The following is a 17,394-nucleotide window of genomic DNA, read 5'->3' on the forward strand; positions in this document are numbered from 1 at the left end:
TAAAGGTAGCAAATAACAATAATCCTTTAAAAGAGGCACGGACATTTCTATACTTAAATTACATGTTTGAAACAGGTGCTTGGCTGTTTTCATGCCATAGCTATTTAAAGAAAAATAGTGCACTCATTTCACTCCTTTAGGGAGTTTAGGAGACAAAGTATTCGATCCACAGGTTCTCTTACTGTGCCTATGACGTTTACAGGGCCTAAAGGAAGCAAACTCTGGATCTTATCAGGAGAAATAAGAAAGTAAAATCCAAAATCCGTTTCCTCACATGTTGGGCATCGGGAAAGAAAACCTGCGAGCCACCTGCTGGCTATCCCTCCAAAGGTACAAAAGTAAACAACTGAAGGCGTAACAAAAGGGATTTCACCTGCGCGGATCCCGGGACCCACAAGGCTGGCGGCCCTTGACGTCACCGGAAATAGCTGCTTGTGACGCTCAATGTCCCTCCCCCTCGCGCTGGGCGCCGGAAGCAAAGCGGAAGTGGACGCGCACCCGCTTCCGGGCCCGGTCGCCATTTCCAGCGGTTGCAGGTTGTCACGGGTTGAAGTCCGCTGGGACAATGAGCTATGACTACCATCAGAACTGGGGCCGCGATGGCGGGCCCCGCAGCTCCGGCGGGGGTTATGGAGGAAGCTACGGAGGGGGCCATGGAGGAGGCCATTCGGGGAACCGAGGCTCCGGAGGTGGCGGCGGTGGAGGAGGAGGGGGTGGTCGAGGCGGCCGAGGCCGACATCCCGGGCACCTGAAAGGCCGCGAAATCGGCTTGTGGTACGCGAGGAAACAAGGACAGAAGAACAAGGAGGCCGAGAGGCAGGAGGTAATCTGAGACTCGGTAGTGGAGGGAAATGAGGCAGGACAGGTTTTGTTTTCCATCCTGCCGCCCCTTTTTTTTTTCTTTTGTTTTTTAACTTTGTTTTTTATCTGCTGCATGTGCTTTATGAACTGCAGGTGGTAAATCTTTCTGTAGCGGATATTAAAGCGGTTACCGTTGGCCATGAGCATCTCACTTGAAGCAGTTGAGATTTATGCGGGCCGGGTGTACACTTTCGCTTCTAAGACATGAGAGCCGGGGACAAAACAAATGTTAAATTCAGGGTCCAACCGAAAGTAACTTTATTGGGGTGTCACTGTCATAGTATCTTTGGCTACCCTTTCCCTTAAAATAATTAATGTCACTTTAACTGAACTTCTTTGCCTGATGAACTCTAGCTGCTTAATACATAAGATACAGGCTTGCGCGGAAACCATCAAGCACTATTTTGAATATAGATCCTTCAGAAAAGTAGTCCAGCTTTCAGTTTTAGTATTAAAATAGGCACAAACTAAGGTTTTTTGATTTTACGTTGGGCTTGGGAGGTTTCTGCTAATTAGCAGCTTCTCTTTGAGAAGGAAACCTAGGATCCTAGAAGTGGAAGGAATTTCAAGAGGTGATTTGGCTTAGTCTCTTCTCTTCAGGTTGGTAAGTGTTCATTTGATTTGTATCCTGAAGAGTTGTAGTAAAGGAGACATTAAAGTTCCCTGAGTGGTCCGTTCTGATGATTACAATAAAAATAATAATTATTATTATGTGTATATATGTGATTAATCCGAAGTTTTCTTAACATAAGCTTTAGAACACTTTTTAGTAACTTTAAAAGCATCTTTCATATTAGATACAGAGTGTAGAATCGCCATTTAAATCGTTCCATTTCTTTACTTTTCTTTTATCTGTGTCATTTTTGTTGAATGGGGAGAGGGCATTATCCATTTATCTTCACAACTTATTATACACTTCTCTTTAAAGAAAAAAAAAAACAGCGTATTTCTTTGACAACCAAAAAATTAACTTGTTCATTGAGCAAACTTTTTTTTTTTAAAAGTTATTGGAAGCACATCTAAGTCATCTTAAAATTGGAAGAATAACTGAGTAATTAGTGTTAAAGGATGTACAGAGTAACTTTCTAAAAACCCTATCAGGGTCAGAAGAACGTGTTCAGGGAACTGAGACAAGGCATGGGTGTGGAGAGTAGTGAGGAGGGTAGAGCAGTGACTCACACTTTTGACCACTTCCCATAAAAAAGAATATATTTTAATTTGCAACCCAGTACTCACAGGTGTATAACTGAACAAAAGTTTTATAAAATAATATTAATACTTAATTACCTGTACATTGCCCTGGGGCTTTTGTTGTTGTTGGTTTTACTTTTCTGCCCTCTTTTTTAATACTGGTCATGTTCCTTTAATTTTACAGATGGCAGTATGAAAGGTCCTGGACCAGAAAATAAACAGGCTTTGAAATTTACTGACTTTTCCCTAAGAGCTCTAGCAGGCCATTAAAACGTTTAAGCAAAAAATGAAATAATTGCATTGTGTTTAAATTTACTCTGGGTAGCAATAAAAAAAGAGGCAGTCCTGGAATAGGGAGACCAGTTAAGTAGATCTTGCAGTCGTTAAGGTGGAAAATGACAGCTTGAATTAGGACACAGGCAGTGGAGATAGAGGGAAGTGGACAGCTAGAAGTGATTTAGAGTCAGAGTCAATGATTTTATCTGGAGGGAAGGGGAAAGAGGTGTGAATGAATGGCACTTTAATGACTATATGAAGAATAAGCTTGATGGAGAAAGACAACAGACTCAGCTTAAGGATACTGAGTCTGATAGTATAGAGCATACAGTTGGTGATTTCAAGGGGTAGAAGGCTACGTGGACCTGACGCCTAGAGGAATCTAGACTTCAGGTGAACGTTTGAAAGTTTGTGGGCCTTTGGATAGTAGTTGGGATATAGAAGTGAAAGAGGAGTGGACGCAGGCCTGAACTCTGTAGACCACTGCTTCTCAAACCTGAATCACCTGGCATCTTGTAAAAATGTAGAATTGGGGTGGGGCCAGAGATTCAATTATTCTAACAGGCTCCCAGGTGATGTCAGTGCTGCTGGTCTGCAGATCACTCAGTCTGTTCCGTGTAGTACAAGAAAATGTAAGGTATGAGCCAAGGAAGAGAAGTTTGCAAAAGAATCTAGGAAGAAGCAGCCAGAGAAGAGAAAAGTAAGGAGATGGATGGAATCCAGGCGTATTGCTTAGGGAGAAAAGAGTGGATTAAGAAGAGAAGTAGTGGTGGCAAACATTGCACAGATGTCAAGTAAGATAAGAGGTCAGAGTGTCCTGGACTTAGCAGCAAGATAATTGGTAACTTTGGTGAGAGCCCTTTTTGTGGATTGGTGCAAGTAAAAGCCAGATTGCAGTGGGGTTGCTGGTGAAGGGGAAATAGAGACATGGGGCACTGTCAGGCAGTTGGAGAGATTTGTGTTCAAGTTGATGTACTTGATGGTAAGGAGCCAGTGGAGAGGAAAAGTAAATCAGAGAAGACTAAATTATGATGCCGTAGTTGTAGACAGTCCCCAGATCTTAATGGCTTATAGCAACAAAGGTTTGCTTTCTCCTCACATTGCTTGACCATTGGAGTTCACTTGAGAGTTCTCATTATGAGAATGAGGTGCACAGAGCCTCCACCCATCTGGAGTGTTACTTTTTGGTGGCAGCAGGGAGGAAATACAGTAAATTGCCCCTAATTCTTAGAAACTCCCATTCACAGTCACATGGCCATAGAAATACATTTCTACTTTATATCTGGAAAGAAGCATATTTTGTATATATTGATATACAACCTGAAGACTGCTAGAGAGCGAGAAGATAAATCTCAATAGGAGTTAGCCTTGGGTGGAAGGGAGTGGGCTGCAGGGCTTTAGTAGAAAGATTAGCCTTAAGTGGGAAAGTGGACTCCTCTTCCAATTTAGCAGAAAGGAAAAGAGCAAAAGATGGGTTCTGAGACAGGTGGGTGTGGGTTTGGTGGCAAGCAGTTGAGGACTTTTCCTTTCGGTTTTGTTTTCTTCATGAAATCTTGCGTGTGAAATATTGAGGGTGAACAGGAAAGTGGCATGGGGGTGGTACAGAGAATGGGGAAGGTTTGAAACAGTTGCTGATAATTAGAAGCTGATGAGATGGACAATTTGCTGGGCATCATTGAGATCGCCTTTGCCAGGAATTTATAGTTAGAAGCAGAAAGATTATTTGAGGATGTCCAGAACGCCAGAGAACTGATCAAAAAAATCAAATACCTGGATAAAAATATATTAGCCATGAAATATAAAATGTGTGTCTGAGATTCTTCAGGCAGAGGGGGTGAGGTAGAGTGAAGGACAGTGGAGCTGGAGGAACGTTAGGAGAGAGGCAGCCTGCAAAGAAAGGCCAGATCCAGATTTGGAACTTAAGCATTCCCACATTAACTGCCCACAGCCTGTGGACCTCATTGTGCAGAGAACCTCATTCAAAATAATTTATTTTTAAAAATGTAAACTGTGTTTTAATTTAAAAGTATAAATTTTTCAGGAGCTGTTTCATTTTTCAGTCATCCTGCCTTTTTGTGGATATCTAAAATTCATAGAATAAGATGCTAGTAGAGGTAGAAGTTTCAAAATGTAAATTCCTGTTTGATTGAAGAAATGCTTTAGTGTGAATGAGCTTCAGTGGAAAAGAAATCACTCTTAAAATTACCTAATCTTATCTTTGCCTTTTTGAAAGTGAATGAAAGAAACTATGGCTTTGAGCCCTTGAGGTGTTCGGAAAGGGCGTGAAAATTAAGGAAGCTGTGCTTGAGAATGACTGTCCTGGGGCTTCCCTCTCAGGAGGCTTTAATCAAAGTATTGCTGAGGATTCTTAAATTTCTAAGGCCAAGAAAGAATGTAGTAATCCATCACTATCTTTTGTAGGTACACAGAGCAGCAAGTATTAATATGTGCTGAAGACATTAGAGAATTTAAAGCATAGGGCAAAAATGTTCTAGTAATGAACCTTTGTGGTGGTTCCCAATACTGTCCTCAGGTTCCATGATTCACTAGAAGGGGTCACAAATCTCTGAAAAGCTGGTGTACTCACAGTGACTGTTATTAACAGCAAATTATTACAGATTAAAATTGGCAAAAGCAAACGGTGCAGAGGGTAGAGTCCAGGAGAAACCAGGTGCAAGGTTCCAGTCCTAGTGGAGAGGGCATAGCCTGTACTACAGAGAAAAGATACATTAGTCTAATATATTAACCATTTTAAAAAGATTTCTATGCAGTACAGTTAATAAAAAAAGAAAAATTTGGACTTTAGTGTCTTGTCACTAAATAGATTTTGCTGCAGTTTGTAATTTCCTACTGCTTTCTTATCAGCTAGCATTTTGCTCTATTGGACGTTTCAATTGTATGAGCCTAATGATGTCTTTAGAAAATCCTTTAATAATTGTCAGCAGAAGTCTTCTGGAATTCCCCAAAGATCTCATTGCATTCTTTTTGTGTGTGTTTTATTTCTTGAAAGACAAAAATGGTTTAACACAAGGTTATACATGCTCATTGTAAAAGACAGACTCATGCATCCATTTGATAGACTTCTCTGGAGGATCTGCCATGCACCAGAATTATATCTGGGAGAAATTTTGCAAAAAGTATACAATTTGAAAAGTGAATAACCTTTTAAAAAATTAATAGTAATGAAAACAAGATCCTATTGCACATACTGTCTGCAGCTGCTGTTTTCATTCAGTACCTTGGCCATCTTTCCTGTCTGTACTCTTGAAGAAAAAAAATCTTTCAACTACTGGGTTTACTTATAGTTCAGCTAATTATAATTTGTGATTGTAAAAGAACAGTCTTTGAAAGTTCTTGTTGTGTATAGTGTAACTCATATTTTCTCTTCCATGTATTCAATACCTAGAGAACAATGTAATTCATATTTTTCTCTCTCTTTTTAATTTAATCTCATTCTCTGAGGCAGCTGCATCATTTGGATTATCATTTTCATGAGCACTGATCATTTTATTTATTCATTCTGAGATCAGCCTTCTTACTCTCCAGTTTATTCCTCCTTACGCTATAAGACATTTAAATGTTCTTAAAATGCTCATTGCACCCAAGATAGTATTTCCAGTTTTTATCTTTTGTTTTTACCAGAACATTTGGGTTTTAATACATTTAATTGTAGGTATCTTTTAAAATTTAAGATAGGGAAAGATCATGACAATTAGTATTATATGAGGGTGGGAAGTAAGAGAACCAAAGTTTTATTAAGGGACACAAATATAATTTCTTTGGCAGTAAGATTAGTGCTAATTTTACAGACATACAGTAGAAAATGGTCCAGAAGGATAAAAATGTTAACATTAATTAGATCTAGGAGATGGAATTGGTTCAAGAGGGCAAGTTTGGGGTGCTTAACTTTTATATATGTTTGTTGAACATATATTACTTTGCCTTTAATTGTTTTAGTTGTCAAATACTTTTGCACATGCTTTCTCATGTCAATAAGGATGCTTTTTCCTTTGCACGAAATAGAGAGCTGTAGTACATATGGATGAACGTCGAGAAGAGCAGATCGTGCAGCTGCTACATTCTGTGCAAGCTAAGAGTGATAAAGATTCGGAAGCACAAATATCCTGGTTTGCTCCTGAAGATCACGGGTAAAACAAAAAGTATTCTTTTAAAAAAATGAGCAAAGACTGATACTTCTTTTATATCATTGGCTAGAAAAAAGATAATAAAAATAACATCCCTAGACTTTTCTATAAGTGAAATTTCGCCTCAGAGTAATCTTTTTTCTCATGTAGATTAAGAAGATTTGATGAAAAATTTAAAAATTTGGTGACTTATTCCCACAGGAGAGCTAAATCTCTATCTAGATATGAGATTTATTGCATTATTATTTTTTGTTCTTCGTATCCATCATCTTTGTATTTCTGAAATTCTCTTGTGGGGGGTGTCTGCAGGAAGTTAAATTGCTGCTGTTTTAGGAAAATCATGGGAACTGTATCATTGGGGGAAAATTAGAAGTAGTTTTTCTGGGACTGTGTAATGTAACATACCATTTATAGCTCAGAAACGGTGAAGAAACTGAAGTTGTGAAATGAAACAAGGCTTAGAAAATTAGATAAAGAAAAACACTAAATCATTGCAGTGGAGGAATGACTAATTGTGTGGATTTTTATTTTTTTAACTACCTCAAGGACTAACTTATATGGCAACATATCTGGTCTCTTTGTATAGTGGAAAAATTTGAATTCATTATAAGAATTTAAGTATTTTCAAATTGCTCTACTAAGAAAAAAATAAAGGCTTTTGATTTTGGTGATTTTGAAATTATTAAACAACATATTGTTTTGCTTTGTTTCAGGGCTTGAGTGTCTCTTCATTTAATCTTTTATCTTTTTCTTCCTTTTGTTTTGTGTGTGTGTCAAAATAGATATGGTACTGAAGCTCCTGCTGAGAATAAACCAAACTCAGTAAAGAAAATTGAGGATCAGGAAAAAAAATTAATAAATCAAGAAAAAAGGCCATTTAGAATCAGGGACAAATATATTGACCGTGATTCTGAATATCTTTTGCAAGAAAATGAACCAGATGTAACTTTGGACCAACAGTTATTGGAAGATTTACAAAAGAAAAAAACTGACCTTCGGTATATTGAAATGCAGGTAATGGAAAGCAAGATGGGAAAAAAATTTACTTACCTCTCTGGCAGTTGATAAAAATGTATTTATGTTTAGAGTTACCTGCATGGTATGTAGATCAGTGAGATTACTCAATAAGCCAATCTCTGGGAATTTTTTCCCCCTACAGTGCAGAAAAGTTGTAGGAATGGAATTACACCTAAGTAGCCTGTCTCATCTACAACAGTTTATATAGTGAGAAGAAATATTTGAGAAATGGTAGTACAGATGGAAAAAAAAAAATCACTCTTTTAAGTTTAACTTCTTTAGGCCATTTTAATGAGATATCATGAGACAAGGTGGTTAGTATTGTAAAGTTTCTTCTTTTAGAACATCCAGTCCAAGTTTTTCCTTTTACAGGTGTTAGAATTAAATCCCTCAAAAGTTATATGATGCTTGTGTTCAACATCTTAAAGACACAACTGTGACAGCTGAAATTCTCCTGAGTTTTTCCAGTATTTTCTTTCCCTGCTAGGCAAGATTATTTTGAGGTCCTTTCCTGTTAAAACATAAAATTGAATACTTTGTGGATGTTCTAGAGATAGATATAATAAAACGTTCTCTTTCTTAAAAGAGGGAATTCAGACTACTGTGTCTTTAGTATGCAAATATGTACTGCCATTTTTGAGAAAGGCAGGGGATCACATCTTCTGTGGGAAAGAAAGGCTCTGTTGACTGTCACAGAAGGTTGGATATCCTCCTTAGAACAGATCAGCTGAGGTTGTCTAGGGACCAAATTGTGTAGCTCTTTGATGCCTTTTGATTGAAAATACGATTTAAGGACAGAGGAGATTTCAAGATGAATTAATTCAGAATGTTTTAGTGGAGAGCAGAGCTTGTTTTATAGCCTTAGGAACAAGAAGAGTTAGCTTCTGTCTCTGCTTTGTATGGAGGACAGAACTTAAATATTATTGAAGATGAGCGACTGATCTAGTTCAGAGAAAGGAGAAGAAATGTGCAAAACATAAAACAGTTGATGGTCTTCCTGTTGGTCAGACACTTATAAATGCTTCACATGTACTATATCATTTGAACCTCTCAGCAACCCCCTGTACAAGAGATTATGCATGTCTGTTGCAAAGGAGGGAAAAGAATCTTAGGTTAAATGTCATATCTATGATTGCACAGCTAGTAATGGAATCAAGTCTAAAATCCAGGTGTGTTTAAGAGCTCAGCTTTTTAATCCTGCTTGGTAATATGCCATATTTTTTCTTTATGTTATAATTTATTTGATAAACATTGTTTTTCCACATACTAGATGCCTGTCATTATGCTATTTTCCAAAGACTAATAAGACATTCCCTGTCCTCAGTTTATGATCCCATTGCTAAGTTCATTAGTTCTTCTTTTTTTTTTTTTTAGTCTTTTTTTTTAGGTCTTGACATTTATAAGCTGTGAGGTATAAAAATACTTTTGGACTTCAACATGTTTGTTTATGATATATTCTATTTACCAGGATTGTAATTTAATTGCATTTCTTCTGTGAAGATTAAACTTTTTTTTTAATTTCAGCATTTCAGGGAAAAGCTGCCTTCATATGGAATGCAAAAGGTAAAATGAATATATACTATTTAATTTGATTTGCAAAATACTTAAATACATTTTTTTAGCTCTATATCAAGAGGAAATACAAATTAATGAACATTTCCCTAAAGGGTATTCTTTGAAGTTCATTTTATTCTTTTGAATTGTTGAAGGTTTAAAAAAAAAAAAAAACCAGTTGTGAAACAGTTTTCCTGAAATTTTCTTATATTTATGTCCATGATTAAACTCTTTAGAGTTTAAAAAATAGAATTTTCACATGTAAGTTGCTTTGGGTAAATATCCTTGCAGTTAATTAATTCAAGACCAAATATCTTTATATATATATAAACATATATATATATTTGTATGTATTTTTATTAAAGTATAGGCAGTTTACAATGTGTCAGTTTCTGGTGTACAGCATAATGCTTCAGTCATACATGAACATACATATATTTGTTTTCATATTCTTTTTCACCGAAAGTTACTATAAGATATTGAATATAGTTCCCTGCGCTGTACAGTAGGAACCTGTTGTTACAGATCAAATATCTTAATTAAAATTGGGGCACTACTGAAAATAAGTGCTTTAATTAACTTATGATACTGCCTCATACAGTCACCCTGTATAGAATAATGTAATAATATAATCTCCCATCTTCCTCTGACCTTGCAGCCTTCCTTTATTTTGAGTTTTCTTTGCTCTACGTAGCACTGATTGCCACCTGACATCTAGGTGTCGTCCCCTCCTAGCAAGTTCTTGAGGACAGTCTGTTGTTCACTCTGTGCCGCTCGACTGGGAACAGTGCCTGACGTTCTGTAGACCCCCAGTAAATATTTGTTGAATGAACGAATCACATTCTACTCAGTACCTGTCAGCTATAATTTCAGTGTTCAAACTTGGAACTTGTTCAGATATATGTGGTGTGTTAGTATAGATAAGAAATTTTTAAATGGTGGATTTTCAACTTAAATTGTTTTGAAGATAAAAATAACCCATAACACCCCTTTGAAGTAATGGGGTGGTTTTGTTAATAAAGTGAATATTAATTTAAAAATATTAGTGTCAGGCTAAAATTTTTAAGATCTTTCCCAAATAGATGGTTTTCCAGTTGTCTGAATTTTAGCCATTTGATTTAGGTATTTAAAACTTGCCTTTAATTATTTAAAAGGAAATAAATTATATACTTCCTTCTTCTCAAAAACAATATACAAAACTTGTCCTGCAGACAAAGCCATATTTATCAATTATATAACCCCCCTAATGTTTTCAGTAGTTACTTAGGTATCTGAGGATTAGCCTGGTATGCAATAGCCCCATATGTCAACATTCTTTTTAATTAATGTTAATTCTTATGCATGGACTTAAAAGTGGTCTCTTCTTGTTCTTGTCAGTGTGGTTTTCTTTAACATGCCTTGTCTCTGTTCTTTTTATAATTTGGTGCTGCTTACCTCTTGAAAACTGGTTGATCCAGATATCCAAACTGCCAGCATTGCATGTAACAGAATTTTAAAAGTATTAACATGCTTGTTAAAAACAATTACCTTGAATTTGGTAGATTTTGATAACTGTCTTTTCAGACTGTGTCAACATGTGACGTCCCTTACTTATTTTCCCTTTTGAAACAGGAATTAGTAAATATGATCAACAACCATCAGGTAACAGTAATAAGTGGTGAAACCGGTTGTGGAAAAACCACTCAAGTTACTCAGTTCATTTTGGATAACTACATTGAAAGAGGAAAAGGATCTGCATGCAGGATAGTTTGTACTCAGCCGAGAAGAATTAGTGCCATTTCAGTACGTAATCTCTCACTTTTTAAAATTCCCCACTTGGTTTTTTATTTTCCTTGTGTAGTCTTGCTGGAACTTACTGATTTTGAAGGTTGGGGTGATTCTTAGGTTTAGGATATGTTGCTGGGAAAGCAAAATTTGGTTAACAGATACTTGGTAGTAAAAACCAAAATATTGAATGACCTCTATCTTACTGATGTTAGATATTTAGGAGTTCAAGATAAATGATAAATCCAGACAATTTTTAGTATAACACTAAAAGAATGAAAAACTGCTAAGTGTTTATAGAATTGATTACACGCTTCAAATGATCTCCATTATTAGATGCTTTACATTTTACTTGATTCATTCAGTACTCTTTCAACTCTCTGGCTGGGGTTTTTTTATTTGTTTTTTTCAGTATATATAAATATACTAACTAGTAGTAACTGTATATCTGATTTTTTAATGCAGTTCAATAAGAGGGAATTTATCATTAAAAAAAAGGCATTGTTTCAGGTTTGTCATGTAAAAGGTGTAAGTACATGTTTATTACAAATCACATTCTTTGGATTGTGTTTAGTTAGATGACCTAGCTAAATATGAGTTATATATTCTTTAAAGATGTTTGGGGTTTCTTATAACATTCACTGTATATAGTGCATTTATTTCAGTGTTACATAATTCTGTGTGTAAATTTAAATTATGAAGATTTCTGATTGTATTTGGTTTTATGATTGTGCTATTTATTACACCTCTAAGTGATTTAATTCAGAATCTGTGGTCAGGAACTGCATTACCAATTATGGCAGTATTTTGGAAGAACTACAGTATAAATTTAATTTAAGAGATACTATTAAAAATAAAGCAGTAATCTTTGTGGGAGGATCATATTCCTGGAAAAGGTGTAAGTTCACAAAACGGTGAAAAATAAGGCATTTTTGTCATAACACTATTATATAGCTAGACTTAAGCTAAAAATCAGATCTTACCATTTTCACTAGTATATGCATATATATATAGATGTTAAAGAGAAATGCTAATTAGGTTTATTTTTTTTGCTTGTTTTCCAAAGATTTGTTGATATTTGAATGGGCAGTTTAATAAGTAGTAAGAAGTGAAGTGATGATCTGTCAGAGTATACAGGATATAATGATTGGTAAATTTTACTTCTGAAATACTATTTTTTAAAAATAATGTCATTTTTCTGTTTCTAATGTTATAAATCACTGTTCTATCACACGGTAACAGCTGCTTACTTTTAGTTACACAGATCTGTATTGGATTATAAGATTTCATCTATCCAGAGCTTATCTTTGGCTGCCATAACTTTAAGAGTATAACCAAGCACTAGGAATTAAGCATATCAATCGCTATTAAAGAAACATGAAAAAAAGTATCAGCATGTATTTACTCTCAAATTATACACAAGTGTTAGAAGTTTAGATTATGATTTCCCAGTTTCTTTAAAAAAGCAGAAAGGTAGAGAGGATCCTATAGAAAGTAACTTTGAAAGTAATTACGAGAGAGAATTTCAGAGGAAATGAAAATTAAACATAAGCAGCGGGTAGTCTTCAGTTCTTAAGGGACACAGTTTTAGATACTTCAGATTTTAATATGTTTGTATTTTATTTAACTCACATGAAAATCTAATAAATTGTATTTCAGCAGTTCCAGATTTTCACAGATGTTCAGGATATTTGTTCTAAAAGAAATGATTTCTTTGTGACTGCATTTTAATTACAGGTTGCAGAACGAGTGGCTGCAGAAAGGGCAGAATCTTGTGGCAATGGTAATAGTACGGGATACCAGATTCGTCTACAGAGGTAAAGTATGTTCACTTCTGTTTACAGGTAGATTTTAGTGAAACTTCGAAGTTTCAAAGAAAGATTCAAAAGGAAGATTTTTCCCCCATTTTTGTGATATTACTGTTACAATAAGCATTTTAAGTAACTGCAGCATAGGAGGCTTGCAACCCACAGAATCATTTTTTTAACCCAAACTCAACTGACTTCCCAGTCACTAAACGGAAGTTTAATCCCCTAAGTCTTTTGGTCTTTTTTGGAATGTTAATGGTTATGCCTTTAAGAAGAAATCACCCAGGGGGGTGGAGGGTGGGAAGGGATAGACTGGGATTTCAAAATTGTAGAATAGATAAACAAGATTACACTGTATAGCACAGGGAAATATACACAAAATGTTATGATAACTCAGAGAGAAAAAAATGTGACAATGTGTGTATATGTCCATGAATGACTGAAAAATTGTGCTGAACACTGGAATTTGACACAACATTGTAAAATGATTATAAATCAATAAAAAATGTTAAAATAAGTCATCAAAAAAAACCCCAATTTATTCATGAACTTAATCGATTTGTCAGTATATCTTTCTTTAATAGCATATAACTGATACTTTCTGAAATGTGTGTATATGCTTTTTCAATAGGGACTTAACATCAAAATATTCCATAACGTTTCTACATTCATTTCCAAAGTTATATATTTTGTTCAGTAAAATAGAAATTTTACCTCTTTATGAGACTCTTCTCAATGGGACATAATACTTCTTTAATTGAGAAAATATTTTTGTACAGTTGCTGCTTGGTGAGCCCAGAAAAAGATCTTCCAAGTAGAAGATATCCCTAAAGCCTATGTTTTGTTTGAATTTTAAAATATTTTAACCCAACTAATTATAAAATACTCTTTTAAATTGCATTTAGAATACTTTTGCTCTGATAAATAATTTGCAAAATAAAACCATCAAGCAAGTTGAAAAAAAAAAAAGAAGAAATCACTAACATTGTATCATAACAACAAAAATAATGTATAATGAACTTGAATGCGGTATTTCTCATTACTCTTATCATAGTAGGCATTCCTGTAAGTAAAAAGTTAAGTATGAAGGTTTTCATTAAAACGGGAAGCATTTTTTAAATTGAAGATTTTCTTTTAAACTTCTGTGGTACTTAGTAATTTACTAGTAAAGAAAACCAAGAATTAACTCGTATCTTTTCATTTATAGTCGGTTGCCAAGGAAACAAGGTTCTATCTTATATTGTACGACAGGAATCATCCTTCAGTGGCTTCAGTCAGACCCGTGAGTATGTTTCATCCTAGGATATTTAGTTAAATAATTAAATTGGGTTTTATTAATTTATGTAAAAGAAAAATGGTTCCATTTTTGAATTTTGTGCTGAGTTACCAACTTTACACTTCTGCTTTAGGCATTTGTCCAGTGTTAGTCATATCGTGCTTGATGAAATCCATGAGAGAAATCTACAGTCGGATGTTTTAATGACTGTTATTAAAGATCTTCTCAGTTACCGACCTGACCTGAAAGTAATACTGATGAGTGCAACATTGAATGCTGAGAAATTTTCAGAATACTTCGGTGAGTAAAATTTTTGATTGTTACTTTTGGAAGTTATCATAAAGCCACTGAATTTAGAGTTAATTAAAAAAAAACTAATACAGTGCTAGGTGCAGTGTAGTCAAAATGAATGTTTAGCCGTTCATTTCATTTAAATAGTCGCTTACCCTCTAGTCTCACGAATTGGAGAACTGGACTTGCTTTTTGTTTGTTTTGGTTTGTTTTTGAGGGGGATCTGTTTAAAGAATGGTGGCATTGTCTCTGGCCTCATGGTGAAGACATGTAGCCTTTTGGTGCTACCACCAGATAATTAAGGTGATATTAATGAAGTCAAAAAATAGATTTGAATAATTTTATAAACTTTTTTTGTTATTCTTCTGTGACTTATGTCATATCACAAGCTAAGATGGCAGTTTGCTAATAACAGTAATAACTAGCTACCATACTGGAACACCTTCATTGTGCCAGGTAGTATATTTGGCATGTCTTCATTAATCCTCATAATAACCTTGTGAGGTAGGAGCTATTATTCTCATTCTTACAGATGAGAAAGGAGCCTCAGAGCAGTTAAATGTGACTTACCCAGGGTTACATACATAACACAGGATCAAGAGGATTTGAAACTAGTTTTGATTAGCTTCATAGTACATTCTTTTAAAATTATGCCTCACTGTCTCTCCTGCTAATAATTGTTGAGGAAACGTTGTGAAACGGGAGGGAGTTAAAATGGAACAGAACTTTGTTTAATGTGCTTATTGTATTCAGCCCAGTTGACCCTCAAAGGCTTATGAGATTAGTTGAGCGTATTATGTCTTGGCTTTGTCTTTGTCTCTGTCCTTTTTGATGAAATCCAGAGCTAACACTGAGTAAACTTAGGCAAGGCAGAGGCACAGTTGTGGTGCCACCTCCAAAGTAGGTGGTGCCATACTTTGATCTCTGCTGCGTTGTTGGCTATTGTTTACAGTGTGTACAGTTTATTTGTTACAAAACACATAGCATTTAAATAATAGTACTAAGAGACTTTTTTTTTTTTTTTACTATGATTACTAGCGATTCTAAAATAGTAAGCAACAATTTAATATTTGGTTAGGTCTCTAATTCTTTTCTTTCCTTAACTCTGGGTACCACGGGGTAGATTTCACTAAAACTTAGATTCTGATGGCACCATCTTGGCCAACTTAAAATGTTCTATTCTTTGGTATCCTGGGTTACTTTGTAGAACTGTGAGATGCGCATACAAGTTCGGTAGCAGTAAACTGATACTGAGTAAAGGTTAGACTGCTGCTTTTTATTCAGCTAGATAGTGGAAATACAAAGTAGAGCTATAAAAGTTTTAGTGCCATTTTCTGAAGTTAAGAAAAGTAATGGAGTCATTGTGTTATTTAAAGTCTTGGGTTTTTTGTTTCTGGGTGGGTTTTTTTTTTTTTTTTGAATATTTGAGTCTAGATTTATGTTTTATCTACCATAATAGGAAACTGTCCAATGATACACATACCTGGTTTTACCTTTCCGGTTGTGGAGTATCTTTTGGAAGATATAATTGAGAAAATAAGGTAAGTAAATATTACGAACTAAAAAAGGTTAAAATGTACTAATATGTCACCATTCCTCTGTCAAACTTTAGTCTCAGAAACCACTTCTTCTAAAACATTGTTTTTCTTTAAATCAGGGATTCCCAAACTTGGTTGCGCATTAAAATCACCTGGAGTCTTTTAAGATCCAGATGCCACATTCAGACTTCATACCTTAATTACCTTACAAAGTCTAGGCTGGTGGCCAGGCATCAGTGTTGTTAACAGATCCCTGGGCAGGAAAGTTTGGGGACCTCTGTCTTCAGTGCTGAACCTCTCTTCTGGTTTCCTACCTGGTTTTCATTCTTTTTACTGGCTTTCATTCCCCACCCTTTAAGTATGGTTTTCCCTTAAAGTTCTCATTAGACTTTTTCAGCCTTTTATGATTTCACTGTGCAATCCTATTTCCATGACCATAGTTCATGTTTTCACAGCTTTCAGAACTGAAGCTCTTCCTGAACTCTAAGCTTGCTACCTAACTCTGTACTCAACAGCATTCCAGTACCACAGATTCCTTGAACCTCACATGTTTCAAACAAATATCATGATCTTATATTTAAATCTCATCATCCTTCCACCAAAAAAAGTAAAACAATGTGTGTTGCTTAGTATGTCCTGTAACAGTTACTGCTGTTATCCTCCACCCAGCTGGCTGAGCTGTCGATCAGAAGAGCTGGTATTTATCAAGCAGTTATGTACCAGGGTCTGTTAACTGCTTTACATGCTTAGTAAGCAAGCTAGTCTAAGTCATTCCTTATCCCATCCCACTTTCCCTCACAAAAACCCTGAGAGTTTTCTTCTGTAGCATTCTCATTTTCATTTCTTCTGCTTAAGGACCTTTTTTTTAATTTAATCTCTCCTGTGTTAATATAATAGTCCCTCTGTTGGCACTGTGGTCTTCATTCTCACAACTGCTGGCATCTGTTTTCCCCAAAGATCGGGTCATGTGAGCTTTCTCCCTGAGGCCGAGCCTCTTGAGATTTCTCCTCAAAAACTAGTTTGTCATGGCCTGGAGCAGAGCACCTCAGCTGTATGCCCAAGTTATTGATCCCCTCAGCACTGGCCGTTAGCTGCTAGCAGGCTTCTCAAGAGGCTGTACAAAATTATGTCTGTATTCCTTGACGAGGTGGGGCTGGGAAAGTACAGACTCATAGAATCAGGTTCCAGCTCCTTAGCCAGTCACCCCCAGTCTCTTTACCAGCTGGCCCCACCTGCTTTTTCTAGGCTTACGCATCCCATCGTCTGTCCCTCCTAAATACACTATTCCTCCTGTGCCAGCTTGTGCCCTTTCTTTCATGACTTTATGCTTTGTTGCATGCTGTTTCCTCCTTTTAGAGTTATATTTGCCACCTTCTCCATCTCCTTTCACCTAGAAACTATGGGTGATGTAAGAACAAATCCTAGCTTTGCTGCCCATTAAGCTTCCTCTGATACCTCTCACAGAGTGAATTACTTTCTCAACAATATTTCCAGAGTACTTTTATCATATCTCTTACAACACTTACCTTATTGACATGTAACGTATCTCTATATTTGCCTCTTGTACTAGATTTCAAATTTTCAAGGTCAAGGATTTTGTCCTGTTCATCTTTGTAAGTAGTCCATAGCACAGTGCCTGACCTATAGTAAACATCTGAGTAACTGCATCTACA

The 17,394-nt window shown here is 35.8% G+C and overlaps 1 protein-coding gene across 1 annotated transcript in view; it reads left to right on the forward strand.

Moving 5' to 3' along the window:
• Positions 1-490: 490 nt before the first annotated feature.
• Positions 491-17,394, forward strand: part of DHX36 (DEAH-box helicase 36) — a 49,730-nt gene continuing 32,826 nt past the window's right edge. The window contains exons 1-9 of the mRNA XM_006185677.3: positions 491-823; positions 6,352-6,476; positions 7,256-7,487; positions 9,015-9,053; positions 10,656-10,826; positions 12,546-12,625; positions 13,824-13,898; positions 14,026-14,192; positions 15,643-15,724. Of these exons, the coding sequence (XP_006185739.2) occupies positions 566-823; positions 6,352-6,476; positions 7,256-7,487; positions 9,015-9,053; positions 10,656-10,826; positions 12,546-12,625; positions 13,824-13,898; positions 14,026-14,192; positions 15,643-15,724 (1,229 nt within the window). The 5' untranslated portion in view covers positions 491-565. The remainder of the gene's footprint in view (positions 824-6,351; positions 6,477-7,255; positions 7,488-9,014; positions 9,054-10,655; positions 10,827-12,545; positions 12,626-13,823; positions 13,899-14,025; positions 14,193-15,642; positions 15,725-17,394) is intronic.

This window comes from Camelus ferus, chromosome 1, assembly GCF_009834535.1.
Source record: "Camelus ferus isolate YT-003-E chromosome 1, BCGSAC_Cfer_1.0, whole genome shotgun sequence".
Lineage (NCBI taxonomy): Eukaryota > Metazoa > Chordata > Mammalia > Artiodactyla > Camelidae > Camelus > Camelus ferus.